At 42.2% G+C, this 17,434-nt stretch overlaps 2 protein-coding genes across 2 annotated transcripts; both read left to right on the top strand.

Moving 5' to 3' along the window:
- Positions 1-38: 38 nt before the first annotated feature.
- Positions 39-1,739, top strand: LOC131289858 (acetyl-CoA acetyltransferase, mitochondrial). Its single transcript, XM_058319194.1, has 2 exons — positions 39-167; positions 335-1,739. Exons 1-2 carry the CDS (start codon positions 147-149, stop codon positions 1,553-1,555), a joined length of 1,242 nt encoding a protein of 413 aa, XP_058175177.1. The 5' UTR covers positions 39-146; the 3' UTR covers positions 1,556-1,739.
- Positions 1,740-3,419: 1,680 nt separating this feature from the next.
- Positions 3,420-16,708, top strand: LOC131286024 (receptor expression-enhancing protein 4-like). Its single transcript, XM_058314881.1, has 5 exons — positions 3,420-3,591; positions 13,526-13,598; positions 13,681-13,878; positions 14,724-14,837; positions 15,562-16,708. Exons 1-5 carry the CDS (start codon positions 3,560-3,562, stop codon positions 16,324-16,326), a joined length of 1,182 nt encoding a protein of 393 aa, XP_058170864.1. The 5' UTR covers positions 3,420-3,559; the 3' UTR covers positions 16,327-16,708.
- Positions 16,709-17,434: the final 726 nt, after the last annotated feature.

The raw sequence follows: 17,434 nt of genomic DNA, 5'->3' as shown, positions 1-17,434 counted from the left end.
GTATTCTTGAGTATCGAGCTGAAAGGTAGATTTGGACGTGCTTACAAATTAAGCTTATCAGGTCTGGTCAGTGATACGGAGTTCGTAGTCGAGGTCTGCTGTTTTTATTCTGGTGTGCAGCGTTAAACACGAGTTCAAGATTCAAAATGGTCCTTAAACTTGCTCAGGTTAGTTTTTCTACAGAGAAATGCAAGAAACCGGTTCTAGAAAAAAGATTGCTAGAGTATTGGTGGTTATGAGTAAAAGAATTACGTCGAATTTATGTTCGCAGGCAAAACAACTTGCCATTTATGTAATCACTTACGCTGCGTTTGTTGTGATCGTTCGATTCTAGCTGGCCAGCCGTACCATCGGAGTGCGTGCATACTCGACCTCCGGCAAACGGAACGAGGTGGTGATTGTTTCGGCCACCCGTACACCGATCGGAAGCTTCCAGAGCAGTCTCTCCTCACTGTCGGCCACCCAGCTCGGAGCGGTCGCGGTTGAATCGGCTGTAAAGCAGGCTGGCATCGCCAAGGAGGACGTCCAGGAGGTGTACATTGGCAATGTGAATGCGGCAGGTTTGGGTCAAGCACCGGCCCGCCAGGCGGTCATCTTTGCCGGATTACCAAAGTCTACCATCTGCACGACGGTGAACAAGGTGTGCTCGTCCGGCATGAAGAGTGTCATGCTCGGTGCGCAAACACTGATGCTCGGCCAGCAGGAGGTGATCGTCGCCGGTGGCATGGAGTCGATGTCAAATGTCCCGTACTATCTGAAGCGCGGCAGCACCCCGTACGGAGGCGTCAATCTGATCGACGGCATCGTATTCGATGGACTTACGGACGTGTACAACAAGTTCCATATGGGTAACTGTGCGGAGAACACGGCTAAGCAGATGGGCATCACGCGCAAGGATCAGGACGATTTTGCCATCAACAGCTACAAACGAAGTGCTGCCGCATGGAGCTCGAAAGCGTTTGATGCGGAAATCACTCCCGTACGTATCGCCGGAAAGCGTGGTAAGCCCGACACGGTCGTGGCAGAAGACGAGGAGTACAAGAGGGTGAACTTCGATAAGTTTGGCCAGCTAGCTACGGTGTTCCAGCGCGAGAATGGCACCGTCACGGCAGGAAATGCTTCCACGTTGAACGACGGGGCGTCGGCCGTTGTCCTCATGACCGCAGAGGCAGCAGAACGATTCAAGTGCAAACCGTTGGCCCGCATTGTGGGATTTGCCGATGCGGAAACGGATCCGATCGATTTCCCGATTGCACCAGCACTGGCCGTGCCGAAACTTTTGAAGCAGACCGGTGTGCGCAAGGAGGATGTGGCCATGTGGGAAATCAATGAAGCATTTTCGCTCGTCGTTGTTGCTAACCAGCGTAAGTTGGACATTGATCCGGAGAAGGTGAACATCCATGGTGGGGCCGTTTCATTGGGACACCCGATCGGAATGTCTGGTGCTCGGTTGGTAACTCATCTTACGCACGCCCTCAAGCAAGGCCAGATTGGATGTGCATCGATCTGCAACGGTGGAGGTGGCGCATCGTCGATCCTGATCGAAAAGCTGTAAGATTCCAGAGAATGGGTAACAGAGTGACTAGCTCTGATAAATTCCCGGTTACACATTTGTGGGTATACAAAAAGTGCATTTATTAGAATAGCTCTGCCGAAGGCAAGTCTGCAGGCGCCATAAAATCAATCGATATATTTTTCTATGCTACAAGCGGTTTTAACAAACGTTCAATAAAATTGAAACAATATCATTTTTGTTTCTTTTATTTCCCACTGCGAACCGTCAGCATCGATACAACGGAGGATAGGACGGAAAAGCCACTGTTGACGCTGTATACCCACGATCACTGTTCGTTGTGCGATGAATTAGTTGAGCAGCTAGAAGCCGAGTTTTCTGGACGATACCGACTGGAAAAGATAGATATCACAGAAAAGAAAAATGTTCGATTCTTGCGATTGTACCGGTACGATATCCCGGTGCTGTTTCTAAACGGACACTTCCTATGCATGCACCGTTTAAATGCCGATTTGCTTCGCAAACATCTGGATAAGTTGGAAGCATAAACAAATAATTAATTGTTAAAGTATTAAAGTATTTTTTAACGAACACGATTATTGGCCCCAAGAGTAGACTAGTAGGGGTGGATGGGGTAATACGCACCCCTTAAGGAAAACTATAAAATTTTCTAACAACTTAGCTCTTGATTGTTGATTTTATCACTGGATAGGATTCATAAAGGTTCAAACTAGTTACCAATTCAGGAATGTTTTTTTGCTAATAAAAACGTATTTTTTCAGTTTTGAAAAAGTTCAATTTTTGATCGATCTGTATCTGGTTGAGGAAAAACGCACCTTTGCTAGGGGTAATACGCACCACAACAAAGGGGCAATACGCACCACAACAAAGAGGCAATACGCTCCACAACAAAGAGGCAATACGCACCACAACAAAGAGGCCACATCCACTGTCAAATAAAGTGTCAAACTGGTGCATTTTACCCCGACATACTGGGTGCATATTGCCCCCATTCATAGTTCCCCACATTTTCAACTAAAATATGAGTAAATTTGCATACTTTCCGAAATTTTCATGAATAGTCTCAAGCACTGATCATCAATTCACTAAATTTCGTATTCCTCGTGGGTAAATATCGGTTTTTGCACTTAATATTCCTTAGCGGAAGGGTAAGTCACATTATAACAAAAACTGTCTGAGCTGAGAATCATTTTGTTTTGCGTTTATTTCTCGTTTCTGTTGATGTAGAGCTATCAAACTCACAGGGTGACCATATTTCAAGTTGATCTTGCAGAGTGACTACTTTTTACGCGTTGAAAACTCGTTTTTCAATGGAAATGGGAAAGGGTGCGTATTGCCTCAGGGGTGCGTATTACCCCAGCCACCCCTACCTCAAGGGTTAACTGGATGTTGTTGGATTCCGAAACATCGATTGACGTTTGCGTTGAATGTCGCAGGACATACGTATGTCCTTTCAAAAAACATTGAATAATGAAAATCGTAATAATAATCATTTCCATATCTTCGTACACAAACAATAACTAAAATTATGTTCTCGTTTGATGGGAATGTACATTATTTTTTGGAAAATATCGGTTTTCCAACATGCATTTTGAATTATTTGTGAAACGATAGCCTGACTAACCACATACACTTCGCCTCGGTATTATAAACCATCCTGGTCGCGTTGTTTTGTTTCCCATATGACTTGCTCTCGCGCCTCTGCTATGGTTCCTTTGATTGTACGTCCATGCGCGCTCAAACAAGTTTTGTCCGTTGCCGTTTCCAGTCGTGGTTACGGAACGTCGCGATTCGCGTCCGGTAGTGTATGGTGTTTTTTACCAATGCTCAATATTCTGTGTAGTTCACCGGGTCGAAGCGCGTGTGTGTAAAAGTGCTGTTATTGCCTCACAAAGTAGTACCAAAATCGGTTGAAAAAGTTGAGTGTTGTTTTGATTTGGTTTCGGTATCGATCGCTTGGCTCAAGGTTTGCAGTTTTCACAGTGCAAGATAGATGCATGAGGCAGAATAGCTGAACGCGCAAACATGATAAGCGCAATAGTTTCCCGTTTGGTGATGTGAGTGTCAAAAATCATCGTAATCGAAATGCGGCATATTTTCGGCAAAGTCTGCTGGAGTATGCATTGCGTGTATTTCTTTCAATCAGCCCGTCATCAAGGTTTTACGGCGGGCGAGCGAGCGAGCAAAGCAACACTTGACTACAATATTCCTGAACAAAATCGCAAAACTCCTTTTATGGAACATGGCCGAGGACATAGCGGGGCAGAATGGATGCAGTATGGCTCCGTGGCAGTATACCGAGCATTCGCCGGATTGTATTAGTCATCGTATCGCTGCAAAAGGCCAGGGAAAAGTTGGATGCTGAACAGAAACTGCAAAGCACTGCGAGCTGACGACAGCTGAAATATCGATCCTATGCAGCCTTCGCCGGAGGATGGTCGAGAGAGAAGATCTAGCGAAAGAGAGTACGAGTGCTAGAAAGAGATATCTCGGTACCAGGAGACACTAGCTTGAAGACGAACCTTGTTCCTGTGCAATCATCTGGTGTTTCCCTTCTTGGCAGTCAATTTAAATTGGTAAAAACAGTCCTTTTGCAGTCGATTCTACTGTCTCTTCGGAAAAAGTTTAAGAATAATGGTTACTAGGGTAATCAGAAAGAAGGATCCATGGATCTCGTTGTTAAAAGCACATTTGTTTACCTCATGGCCCGCCGTTAGGTCGTGGCAAAAATGAAAACTTTAAGTTGTCGAAAAGGGCACTTGCTACTTCTCAATGTTCATGCGTGTGCACAATGTGATGTAATTTCTCATTACATTTGTGGTCGACGGACTGGAACGATGAAAAATGTATTCATGTGGCTTTTAATGTTATTTTACGTCATACGCTGTAACAACAATAACAACAACAAACGGTACACCACGTTCTAAACTGGCTTTGTTTTGATATTTGCCTGCTGCCCGTGACGAGCTTTCTCTGTTTCGTCACATCTTGCAGAAGGGTGCGCTGGGAGTTAATTTTCCTCACAATGCGATGACAAAGCCAAAATGTCACACTCTGCACCTGCTTAAATTTTTCCTGTTTTGTATATGCTATATTCTCGAGCACGTGCACCACGTATTCCATATCGTAGATCTCAGAACGTAATTGTTTCATTCGTAAAGTAGATCCTTTGATAATGAATTCAGCATTTTCAGATGCTCAATACTGTTTTGCACACATGGTCGACGACGTACAACATTGGCAACTGCCAAAAGTTGCACTTTCAATTAGGAATGTTGTATCCATGGCCGAGGCACAGCAGTCGGTTTCTTAATCGAGGTGATAATCGAGGCCAGACTGACTGTCACCAGATGTTTTTTTGCCTTTTACAGTGTGAAAAGGTGTATTTCTACTTATGGCTTATGGTTGCAATGATGTTTATTGAGTTTTTGACTTTTCGATTGCACTGTTTCGTGAATATGAATATAAGCTATATATGTTGGTAGCCGTTGTTGCAACGATTTTGAAAAATTGTGTTGGCTATCCTATTCGAGGTATTGAATGTAAAACATGATATCGTAAGAATTCTAAATAATATTTTAAACATTCAAGAATTCAACCATGATGGTTCGCTACTTTTTTTGTTTAATTTTATCCCTACGTTTCCTAGACATTCTTCATTTGTATGTAAACAATCTTCTGATTCGTTTCCTTGTACAAGCAAACAACATCATTCCACAATTTGGACCATATTAAAGTGAACTAGCTGATTTGATAGTTACACCATGTAACGAAATCACTCGGATTAAGAGAAGTAAGGAAAAATGTTGACCAGATTCCAAACATTCAACCAAAAGCACAACGCCACATGGTTTTCCGCCGGTTAAGGCAAAAACCAGTTCGATATTGATTTTTGCTTTCCTCCACGAACACTGCGGGAGTTCATCCTTTGTTTGTTGTTTATGGGAAGCTGTTGACCGACGTCTGAGGCACATGATTGGCTACCGGATCACCTTCAATGTTCTTTCTCTCTTTTTCCTAGCAGTTGTTTTTACAGAGAGGTTGGTCCTAAACTGAGAAAAATACAACTTGCCCTAGAACCATGCTACCATACGCCTTGAAGCATATCAAGCATGTGATCAGCTGTTCTATAAGAGTTACGCATTTATGAACCATGTAGGTTATGCTTGGCTCCATACAAGGTGGTAGGAAACCACCACGGAGTTAGTCGTCCATTAAGACAGTGCCAACAGCTTGCCGTCACGAAATCAAGTTCGTTTCGTTAGGCCCAGCTCTTCTCCTGTTGCTAAAACCAACCGGAATCGTAACCTTCAGCAGTTCTCGTTATAAACACTCGGCATTGGTAGAGGTTGAAAGGAAGCGCAAAATTTGCGTGGGAAACCCTGAGAAAGAAGAAAAGGAAGATAAACAGCAACAGACTGGAACGGTATGAATAGTTTGCCCTCAGAAGAATCTTAAGATAGGCACCGGGATCTGAGAAATTGTTCAAAGTCTTTCCACGTACCTACAGTTCTACCAACTATTTTAGTTTTGCAAGCAAGTGAAGGTATGCCACGTCCAAGTGACTGTCGCACACTCCAATTTGTTCCTAATTGAAACGACGACGGCAATGGTAACGGCGATTTGCTGAAAGTTGCATCGTCCGCATACTGGGAAGAAAACCGGGTTGGACGGGGACGATGATTTCATTCATGATCGTTGCCCACGTTGTGGGTTAAATGAAAACGAATGGTCCGCCTCGGAGGTTGTTCAGTTCTGCCCATGGATTATGCATCTCTGAAGATGGAAAGAAGAAATTTTGGAATTAAAATCTTGGGGAATAGTGTTTAAAGGTCGCATATTTTACTTAAAAAATATTGACTGTATTCAAATAGATAATTATGCATTAAACTATACCTTATTTTTATCGTTTTAGTTCAGTTGCTTCCGTTTTGTAAAAGAACCAATTTAATGTTGAGCTTGAACATATTTGATTACTTTAAGAGTAATGAAAGGCTTTCTGCATGTTTAAGGGTTCCCCTATAGTTAATGGTAAAACAATGTTCGACACTGACTTAACATTCAAGCATTTTGTCCTTCTACTTGGCGGTCAGGGCTACCTACCTACGTTCCCAAATTGGAATTTGGATCCCAACGGTAACAAATGATGACTATTATTTATGGTTTCACCGTTACCAAATATGGAGAAATGATGTCATTGAAGCTTCCTTGCTTTGTCCTTGTCGCCAACCAAACTGGTTAAGATTAGCTTTTAAAAAGAAATAAACTGAAAACTACCCGGTAGTTTAGCATAAATTCCTTTTCAACGTTTTTTTAATAATCTGTAAATTTGTCATTTCGATGGCTTGTTTGGTTCGATGCTTTTTCCCACGACACGAATTTATTACCGATAGTAGTGTCTCGTTTTTGAACGCACCTTATAAGCGTCACTTGCTTTTCGGACCCTTTGATCCGTAAACCGGTGCTGTTCCGCATCGTCTCACGAATGCCATTTCCTGCCCTAGTCGTGCGTGACATGCACGTACCTAAGCTTCGGTGGGGTTCCCTTGTGTCGGCGATCCGATTTACCGCAGTTCAAGTTCACGATCGCTCTTCAATCAGACAGTTGTTGACCCGCCGCCGTGGAATCGTAGTTTGGCCGCTCCTTCACTTCGATTGAATGGCATAACCGGTTCTAGTCGATCGGGGAGACCATTTATTTTGTCTAACTATCGAAACAGAGAGGATGATGATGGGGTGTTGCTTAGAGGTAGCAAGTTTATGAGTTTTGTTTGAATATGGATAATTTAATAAAAAATGACAATCATAGCAGATTGTTTCGCAGAAAATATCAACAGAAGCACATGCGAAAGGCCGGTGTTTGAATGTGTATCAATGTTTGAAATTTTAGTTTTTGGCTCTTGTAACTCTAGTGTTTTGTGATTTAAACAAAGTTTGTCTTAGAAGTTTGAAGGAGATAAGTATCAAAAACTGAAAAGGCCACTTTATTATATAGATATAAATAGCTTTATATACATTATGTTGGAAAAATATTTGCTTATAATGGAGGAACCGACTACTGTTTGTTTAATTTCGAGAATGTTTGAATGTTGCCAGAACGACGCCCTTTTCGTTCGGTTGGTTCATATGCTAGAGATTTTCCGCCGGATGGCCCTGTGTGCAGTTCGTAAACCGAACACACACCCACAAAACACGCAAAGAGCTTCCACCTCTCTCCTCAATCCAAACCTCCTGGAAGCTATGGAAAACATGGAAACGCGACCGAATTATTAATTTACTGCCAACAACGGGCCACCCATCCATCCGGTGTTGTCGGCACGGGTTTATTGGCCCGTTTTGCTCACCGGTCGCGGTTGACGTCGTCAGTGTAAACAAAGCAACACTTCCACCGGCCGGTTTTCCGTAGCCAACTGGAGTTATGAACTGCCTGAGTATCCGCGACGTTAGATTATGCGCGAAGGGGCACGTGTGTCACTTTTAACAGCGTCCGCCAAAGTCCGCCGATCTTCGTTCGTTCGTTTGTCCGTTTTACTTTGAAGGAATGGATACCAAATTCGTAGTTCCCGTTGACCGGTGCTTACTACAGCTGGTAGTTTGTCAAACGTATGCGTGTGGGAGATTGATTTTCTACCTTACACCCACGTACATCAGGTGTTTGACCTATTTATTTTTTCATTTTACACCGGCTTACTACTGACGACTTGTGACATTCTAAAAATTCAGACGTCGTTGTTGAGCCTCTTTTACGATAGACAAAAAATGCTAGATCAACTGTTTAAAGTTAAGCCGGATAGCATTTGTCGGCAGTTTATTATGTTGGCAAGAGAGAAAGTGATCAACTTAATTTTCGGTCGGTCTTTTAATGGTATATTGGAAACTACTCTTTTAATAACTTTTCTTCAATTAATTTAATGTTTTCATGGTTGCATAATATGTTTGAAATCGCTTTCTAATTATTAAACCCTTCGATCAATATCGATTGCAATGGCCTCATTATAGTTTGAATAGGTGACAAAACCTACTTTTACAGATGGCATCTGAAATATAGGCAGTTTTAGTCATACGAAAAGATCAGACTGAAATATATTCATCAAATATACATGTATGTATAAGCTTTACATGTGAAAAGTAATAATGACAAAGTAGACTCACAGTATTCCAAAAATCTAACTAAAACTCGGACACAAGTAGATTAATTAACATATGATTTGTTGGATCTCTGTTGGATACCAAAAGAAGCATTTGCTCATTTGCTGAAGCATCTTAAGATCATTAATTTATTTGATCCTAAATAATTTGTTTGACCTCACTGGCGCTCATTTTTTTTTTGCAAGAAAACGTGTTTAAACATGTTGTACTTTTATTTGTGCACCACCAATTGGAACAACCGAAGATACGATATCAGTTTGTGTGTTTGTTCGGCACACGCAAACCCTTTGAAAACTCCTTCACGTTGACTTGATGATCTCATTTTTCGATAATGTCATTCCTTCAAAATGCGTGTAGAATTTTCTTTATGTCGATACTGAAAATGTGATACTGGAATATGAATTACATAGCTGGCCATTTTTTTTTGTAATGGTTGCTCACCCAAGACACATTTTATCGTAGAATTATCTACTTTTCCAAGCGGACCCGTCAGGTTAAAATTTAGTATGAAATCATTCATCAATCATTACACAATTTACAACCTTCAGAGGGTTAATTGTTGTGGAAAATGATCTACAAACTTCCAAACGATCGTATCGGATCGCCGTTGACTGCTGATTGTTGCTCGTAACCGACCGATCATGCGCAGAGGTCCTTTTCTCTCAGATCATCTCAAATTTTTCTTGTTTCTATCGGCTGCAGTTTTCTCTGCTTCTCTCTTATTCTCATTTTTCCCACTCTCTTCCGGCATCCATTTTCACTCACAACGGGTGGTGGCCACCCTAGAGTGTTTTCCTTGTATTCCCAGTCTAGTGTTTCCGATGCTGTGCTACGGATCCGGCGTAGAACACAACACTCGCGGTGATCGCGGTTCGTTTAGACGTTATTTTCGTTTTTTTCTGTTTGGAATGTGTGTGTATGTGCGTTTCTTTTGGTTGGTGCTTTTAGTTCAGTTTGCTTTTTTCCTTTTTCGTATGGATTTTTTGACAAATTTGAATAAATCCTAGTGCTTTTTAAGTGCAAATTATCGCAAGTCTGAATTCTAATGACGTAATTTAGTTATTGGTACGCGAAAAAAATATTTTTTGAATAATTTTTGTTACAATTTTGAATGTGAAGGAATAAAACCACATGTGCTCAGTGACGATCTAATTGCGAATAACAATCTTTGGGCCAAACCTACACAAAATTAATTGAAAAAAAAAAACTGTTTCATTCCTTATTTCCTCGCACTGGTCAGCGATTTTTCCTTCGGGTGGCCCGGCTATCGAAGTAAGCAAGTTTGTGCGAGTTTAAAAATAAGTGTGTTATCCTGTGAATTATTATGTCCGTCGGCTTTGTTATACCGTACCGTTCGGCACGCAAAAGGGAAAGAGAGACGAGGAACAATTCTATCGGATTGAGAAACACGTCTAGAGCATATTGTGTTGGATAGTTTAGTTGCACACGACATGAGCCATCAACAATTGTGCCGGCGGCTGCACAGGGTAAAGAAGACATAGCATTTTTTTTAAAGATCAGCACCGGGTCGAGACGACACGTCACGGCACCATCTTCGTGACAATTTTGGGGTTGGGTGGTCGGGTTCGATGGGGCGGGTTGTGATGATATGTGCGAATTTTAACCCCTGTTTGCCAATCGTCTCGTGGGCAGTACGTTAGGAGGTTCCTTGCATAACTGTCTGTCTAATATTATTTTAGAAAAAATGCTAATCTTGGGATTTTATAAATCATATGCACAATAATAGAAAAATCGTATGTATGACAATTATTGTCGACAGCATAAATTATGAAATTCGGGAAAACCCATCAACTTATTACTAACAATCAAGCGGAAGATATTTTCCAGTTATACGATCACATGGAGACCGATCAGTAGGATGAATCGCTCGTTGAAGACTACGACAACAGCTCGTTTCTTGATGGTTTACTGTGAAGGAAATCTTTGTGCCACATTTTCCTCCTCATCATGGAGGCCCTCATGCTGGTGTCATTTAAAAAAAACCGGAACAACCTAGTCGGTACCAATGGGTCGTAAAGCCCGGGTTCAAACGGTCGATCGTGGATGTGTGTATACAGTCAGGGAAAATGGAAAAACCAACTAAACATTCCGGAGTGGGCGAAAGAGACAGAGAATATACAGTCGGTTTTCCCTATGCGTTAGTTGACGCCGGAGTGATGTATCTTTTGTTTGGATTCTAAAATTAGTTCCGGAATGGGGTAAAAAGAGTACCACGCCACAGGGCAAACCCGTACTTATCCTCTCGGGAAGAGTGTGCGTGTCAGACCAGGGGAGAATCAGGGTAACAACGTACCCATTGATTGCATGCTTTTCGCATTTGTTTGTGCCTCTGCAAGTGTGCACTTGCATTTCTTCTGCACGCACAAAATCATCGGACGGTTAGCTGCATAATGGACCCCGAACGAATTGTGCAGGTTGGATTTGTTCACATGCAATGGACTTTGGGCCACGGGATGTCGAAAACATCAACGCACTTTCCTTCACTTTGATTTTCGAGTTTTCGAATGAATTGTCGGCTTTAATATTGTTAGTAAATATTTATGTTTCAGTCTAAAAATAACATGAAAGTGGTTTAGGTATCTGATATCATGGTTTTTCTATTTATTGTATAGCTTTGACTTTTCATTTAAGAATCTGGTAAAATTTGTTTAAAAATAACACAAAAAAGTAGAATTAATTTTATACATAAATAAGTTGTCATAAGAAAAATCATCTCGAAATTTCGTAACATATTTCATTTAAAACAATTCCACTATGGTGAATATTCTCACTTAGAAACTGCAATTGTTATGCAGTTTTGATATTGAATGTTGATGCCACGTTTCATAAAAAGATCCATGGGATGCTCAAAATTTGTCAGGGATTTGTTCTACTGGACTTAACAAGTACAGACCGTGACCACTGCCATCGTTTTTGCAATATGTGAAAATGCCATATGTTAATTGGTGCAGCAACATTTAAATATAGTTTACGATTTTCAAATTCTTCCCTTTTCATGGTCCCTTTATTAATTGGCGGCTACAAAAGATAGCCTGGTAATTATTCTATCTTTCGCATTGCAGAAAAATTAAAATTCTAGTTGAAGTCGAATGAAATTTCTTGTCGAACAAAAAAACATGAAAATACTGTAAAACATCTACGAGGTTTGTGTACGCGAATGTTACGCACACGAACGAATTTATATTGATAGTCGCTTATCAGAAAAACAAGAAAACATTTGTTCAATTTTTATAATTTTGTTTTACTTCGCAAAACTATCGATACGGTTTAATCACTCAAATCACTATTTCTTTTCATTGTTGAATAAGTGTAGTGTGTGTGTTGATCGTTTTATTTTTCATTATCAGTTTGTTTGTTATTTTGCTAAAACGATCATACACATTCATCAGTCACTTCATTTCATTTTATTTTACATGAGACCTATTTTTGGTATGTAAGTGAAGCAATCTCGATCGATGCTCGACATTTCCGAACGGTTCACTCTTACTTTCACGATCAATCGCATCGACAGCGTGTCTCCGTTTAGAGTGTTTTTTTTTGGGAGATCATCATCATTCCTCGAATTGCATGCACATCTCCGCCTCGACGGCCGCCACATCCTACCGGCGACTGCACAAAATTCTCATTCTAATTTGGCGGCGGCCAGCATCGTCAGCGTCGCTCGGGTTGGCTTTGGCGTCTAGCGAGCGATTTGTGGCCTAGTTTTACTGCTCGAGCTTAACGTGCGTTCTGGGGTGGTGTGCTCTGTGGTGTTGCAATTCGCTTGATTCGTGCCGGGTTGGATCGCATCAGATGGTGAACTCGTCGTGTTTTGTTTTTGTTCGATTTATTTTGAACGCCTCAAGCAAACTGAACTCCTAACACGTACAGCTGAACACTCTGAGGGGTTTCTTCCGATTTTTACTCTCTGAACACAAGCGAAAATCAGTAGTATTCCTTCGCAGCTTCTCGATCGCTTGAGGTCGCTTAGTTTTTTTTCCTTTGCAATCGAGTGGAAAACCGCAGACAGCCAAGTAAATGTGATCCCTCGCGTTCTCTCCCTTGGCCCGACGACTCGCACATCGGGCTTGGCCCGCAAATGTTGTACCCCAACGAAATGCAGCCTCGGTATCGTCCATCGTCGCCCGACAGCCATCAGCAGGCCAGCGGTAGCGCAAACAATGTCAGCGATCTAATAAGCAAGTTCGAGGTACGCAGCTATCCTATAAATAGAGGACTACCGGTTGACCAGTTGTCGCCGGTAGTCGATCCTCCGAGTGACGAAGCAGGAACGTACCTTCGACGCTTTGGATTCTGCAAGGACGGGGAGACGCCCTATTATACGGCAACAAACGTAGCTCCGGCCGGGGAAGACCTGCGTAGTCGAGCTCGCAAAAGTCGTCAGTACTACTCGTCATTAGCTGCCGCGGATAGTATTCGTCCCCGTGAATTCAGGATGGATACAGGAGGACCACGAATCCGGCAGCCTCGACAGACTGGGCAGTATTATTACCACAACGGATCGCTGTCCTCGCTAAACGAGTCGGATTATTACGACGAATCGCCGTACGAAGGGTTGCGTGCTCCGCAGGGTCGCTACTTCCCTCGCCCGGACGTGGCCTCCGGCCGGTCCGGGATGGTCTTCGAGGACGTTGAAGAGGACGTAGTGCTGAACAAGGCGGAAGTGGCCGGCTCGCTGTCACGGTTCGGTGCCATACTGCAGATGCTGTCCCGCATTCCCTTCCCGCGGATGTCCGTCACCGGCATGGGGCTTTGCTCGCTCGTCGCCATCTTCTTCTGCCCGAGGGCAATCGGTTCGAATATACTGTTTCCCGGTTTCAGACTGCTCTTTGGGACGCTCTATCCGGCGTACGCCTCCTACAAGGCGGTGCGTACCAAGAACGTCAAGGAGTATGTAAGTATATCGATCGATGGAAAGTATGTCGGTCAGAAGAAGGCGCGCTTCCTTACGACCGTACCTTTTCTTTTTGCCACAGGTAAAATGGATGATGTACTGGATCGTGTTTGCGTTCTTCACCTGCATCGAGACGTTCACCGACATCCTGCTGTCTTGGTTTCCGTTCTACTATGAAATCAAGGTGATCATCGTACTGTGGCTGCTCTCTCCGGCGACCCGCGGCAGTTCGACGCTCTATCGCAAGTTCGTTCACCCGATGTTGACCCGTCGTGAACAGGTGAGTGTTCGATAACCCGATTCCCGATGCAACATCAATGAGATTGGTGCTACATTCCAATTAGCTAAAGAAAATTAAACGATAACACGAATTATATATCAATACTAAGCACACACATCAAGATCATCAATCTTCATATAAGATCGATGTTGGAAATTATATGTGTGACTGTTTTTGTGGCATGTTTAGCATATTTGTTATATACAAATTAATTTACGAAAGGCTTAAGGATCTAACGTTCGATTTGGTTTTCAAATCGTGTTTTCCGAATCTATCTTCAAAATCTGCAAACTCGTTCAATTTTCTGGCGCAACGACCGTCTCCGGCCATATTTACACCTGATGTGGTTACTAGATTTATTTCCTTTGTGCGCGTGGATATATCTATCTACAGTCAGAGGACTGACTGTACCTCTCGCACAGGAGAGGGTCCGGATTGCATCCGGTTTAGACATTTAAAAAATCTTTACAAAACGGCAGAAGTAAAAAAATTTAGAAAATGATCGTTAGTTGCTGGAAAAGAACAAATGGTTAATTTTCGAAGTCTTTTAGATTGTGCTTTTTATGTTGTTATATATTTATTAACTAAATGTGTTTGAAGGATGTTCTAAAATACAGATGTAAAAGAGAACCACCTCGTGTGGCTAATAGTCGTTGAATTTACGTAGAATTTACTGACCAAGGAGCAAATTTCTAAGACTAATAATGCTAAACATGACACAGTTAGGTTTGCTTGCAACATATTTTCATTCCTATTCATCCTCATATTTTATCCATTTACTAGCTGTTTTAATTAATTTGCTATATGGGAATTAATCTTTCCACTATTCTGCGTGTGTGTTTTAGGAAATCGACGATTACATCAATCAGGCCAAAGAGAAGGGTTACACTGCTGTACTGCAGCTGGGTTCGAAGGGTGTCAACTATGCGACGAATGTCATCATGCAAACGGCCATCAAGGTAAGTTCAAATTCAAATTTCAGCAGTTTTATATCAACGAAGAACACTTTCTTCGTAAATTGATATAGTGATAAATGGACCAAATGAATCGTAAATTTTCTGATTACAACATAAATTGCTAACATCATTCATGTATCATTCCAACTTCACGTTAATTGTTTACTACTTACCTTTGTTTTAAATAAATATGACTAAACCATTTGTACTTCTATGCGAATGAATGCGTTTCTCAAGTGGCTAAATGTTTGTTCTTGAGCTAGTCTTTGGTGTAAAAAATTTGCTGGTTTAATTAATTTTATTAGCATACGACAACTTAAAAATGCAACGCAATGCATCAAATACTGGTATAACGCTGACGAAGCATTTTTTTTCGTTTTGGTTTCGCTTGACCTGGCCACATTGCTCACACACCGTATTCAAATCGTCACAACTCACATTCAATGAACAAGCTTTACGTTACTAGCTCTTAAAAAGCACCCGCTAAACCAATTAACAAATATCCAAAATTCGTTTTTTGTTGTTTTCTTTTCTTTCTTCCGACACCCATCCGGTCAAATCGCTTTGGTTTTATTTTGCCATGTCGGAACACATGAACAATTTGACCACCAAACATCGAAATGTACCAAACCTTGCGTTCGACATGTCGGAACACATGAACAATTTGACCACCAAACATCGAAATGTACCAAACCTTGCCCTCTCCATCCCGACGCAAAATGTAAAGGCTTTCGGCACTAAATCTGACACCCCACTGGGAAGCATGATGCGCGTGAGCCAATCCGACAATTCGCTGCTACTGACAGCTGCAGCGGCCGCGGCCGTGGCCACCAGTGGTTACGGTGGAGGTGCTATCAACACCGGTGGTACACGAGCCACCAACAACGTGCATGATTCTGCAACCTCCGGGGAAGATGAGCGCGATACGTCGTACCAACCCGCTGCATCGTCATCAATCGCTAGTGGTCGAGTTCGTCGTTCCCAGTCGGTGGATTCTGCTCTCAACAAACCCGCCCAACGTAACCCAGCATCAACCCGAGCGTCCGCTGGTCGGAGTGTGACTCGGGCTGCTGCTGCCGCCGCTACCCAGTACTCCCACGGTGTCATTTACGAGATGGACAGTGAGGAAGAGGAGCAGCACTTCCTGGAGACGGAAACGGACATTGCACTCGGTGAAATAACGGGCCACAAGTACGCCACCCTCCCGGGACGAGGTCGCAGCCGTGCCACAACGCTCACCAGTCCAAGTGGTGAAGAATCCGATGGGACAGAAAGCATCAGCTCAAAAGGGCAAGGTCGTTCGGTGGTCACCGGCAAGGTTGCCAAACGGAAACCTAGCTCGACACTCCAACAGGACACGGAACTAGTGAAGAAAACTTCTCGAAGTGTTAGTACCAAGGGAGCCACTACGGCTTCCTCTACGACGGGGGCAGCTCGGGGTCGCAAGAAGGTTCGCAAGGAATCAGACAGCATCGACATGGACGTGGAGTAAGCGAGCGTATAGTTCGCACGCTTGCCTATTTTCTTTCATCCCAAATAGACACATGGCGGCAGGGATTTACTCTTAGTCAGGAAACTCTCCAGCAGGGCTTAGTTTTAAATTGAAAGACTCATTGAAACCATTTCAGTCACATGTTATTTGCTTGGCCTAGGGTTAGAAAATAATCATTTAAATGAAACACAATAGACTTATTCGCGTGTAGTAAAAGGCCACGGGAACTGATTTTCTAGAATAATGGTCGTTTTCTGTAAACTAATACGTTCTTTAAACGCTTAAATTTAGTCGAATGCAATTGACGTGGAGAAGTAACTAATTACGAAGAAGTTGCTCCTCTATTTGCTTATTTTTTGAATTAAATTTAACAGAACGATTAACATCATTTCATGGCTCGTTGTGTTGTGTGAGCATAACCCTTTCCTTATGTCTTCTACTTCATGAACACCTTATTATTAGACTTTATTCTCCTTTGCAGTAAATGATTACTAATCTGTTGCTTTGGAATTGATTTTTCGATCGAGTTAACTTTATTTAACTGTTCTCTTTTCTGGTTACGGTTTCCTTTATACTCAACTATCATCGTCCGCGTTGGCGCTCTGGCACTTCTGTTCTCTTTCTTCTCTTCACAGCACGTACCAACCGAACAGCTTCTGCATGTTGCACTCAATTCAAACGACTCCCAGGGTTAGACTTATGCTAGTGTTAAACAAACTATTGGAAGTATAAGGATTCTTGATATTGGAAACATTGGGACATAAGGCATTTTTACTTCGGCGTTCAATTGGCATACACTTAAGGGGATGAATTGAAGCGTATTTTACCAGTAGAATCGATCGGATAAATTCTACAGACTTTATATGAAAAACTAATTCCAAATTGTTTCATACTGCAAGGAAAACACAAAGCAATTTACTTACTTACTAACTTAATTAGTTGTTCAACTATATTGAAAAAGTAATTTTAATTACCAGTCACTTTTATGATGGCCCCTTGCTTCATTGCCGCACCAATCGTTTCAAAGTATTTCTGAGTTTTGGACTTGACGACAAATTTAATTTATACCTTAAAGCTTGAGGAATTTCTACTTGTGTCTGCTGTTGTG

This window comes from Anopheles ziemanni, chromosome 3, assembly GCF_943734765.1.
Source record: "Anopheles ziemanni chromosome 3, idAnoZiCoDA_A2_x.2, whole genome shotgun sequence".
Taxonomy (NCBI): domain Eukaryota; kingdom Metazoa; phylum Arthropoda; class Insecta; order Diptera; family Culicidae; genus Anopheles; species Anopheles ziemanni.
This window is presented reverse-complemented; position numbering and strand designations above follow the sequence as displayed.

Coding starts and splice junctions, on each gene's coding strand:
- LOC131286024 (XM_058314881.1), top strand. CDS start 3,560: ATGATAAGCGCAATAGTTTCCCGTTTGGTGAT. Junction 13,599..13,680: donor CCAAGAACGTCAAGGAGTAT/GTAAGTATATCG, acceptor TTTTTGCCACAG/GTAAAATGGATGATGTACTG. Junction 14,838..15,561: donor TCATGCAAACGGCCATCAAG/GTAAGTTCAAAT, acceptor CAAAATGTAAAG/GCTTTCGGCACTAAATCTGA.
- LOC131289858 (XM_058319194.1), top strand. CDS start 147: ATGGTCCTTAAACTTGCTCAG. Junction 168..334: donor TGGTCCTTAAACTTGCTCAG/GTTAGTTTTTCT, acceptor GTTCGATTCTAG/CTGGCCAGCCGTACCATCGG.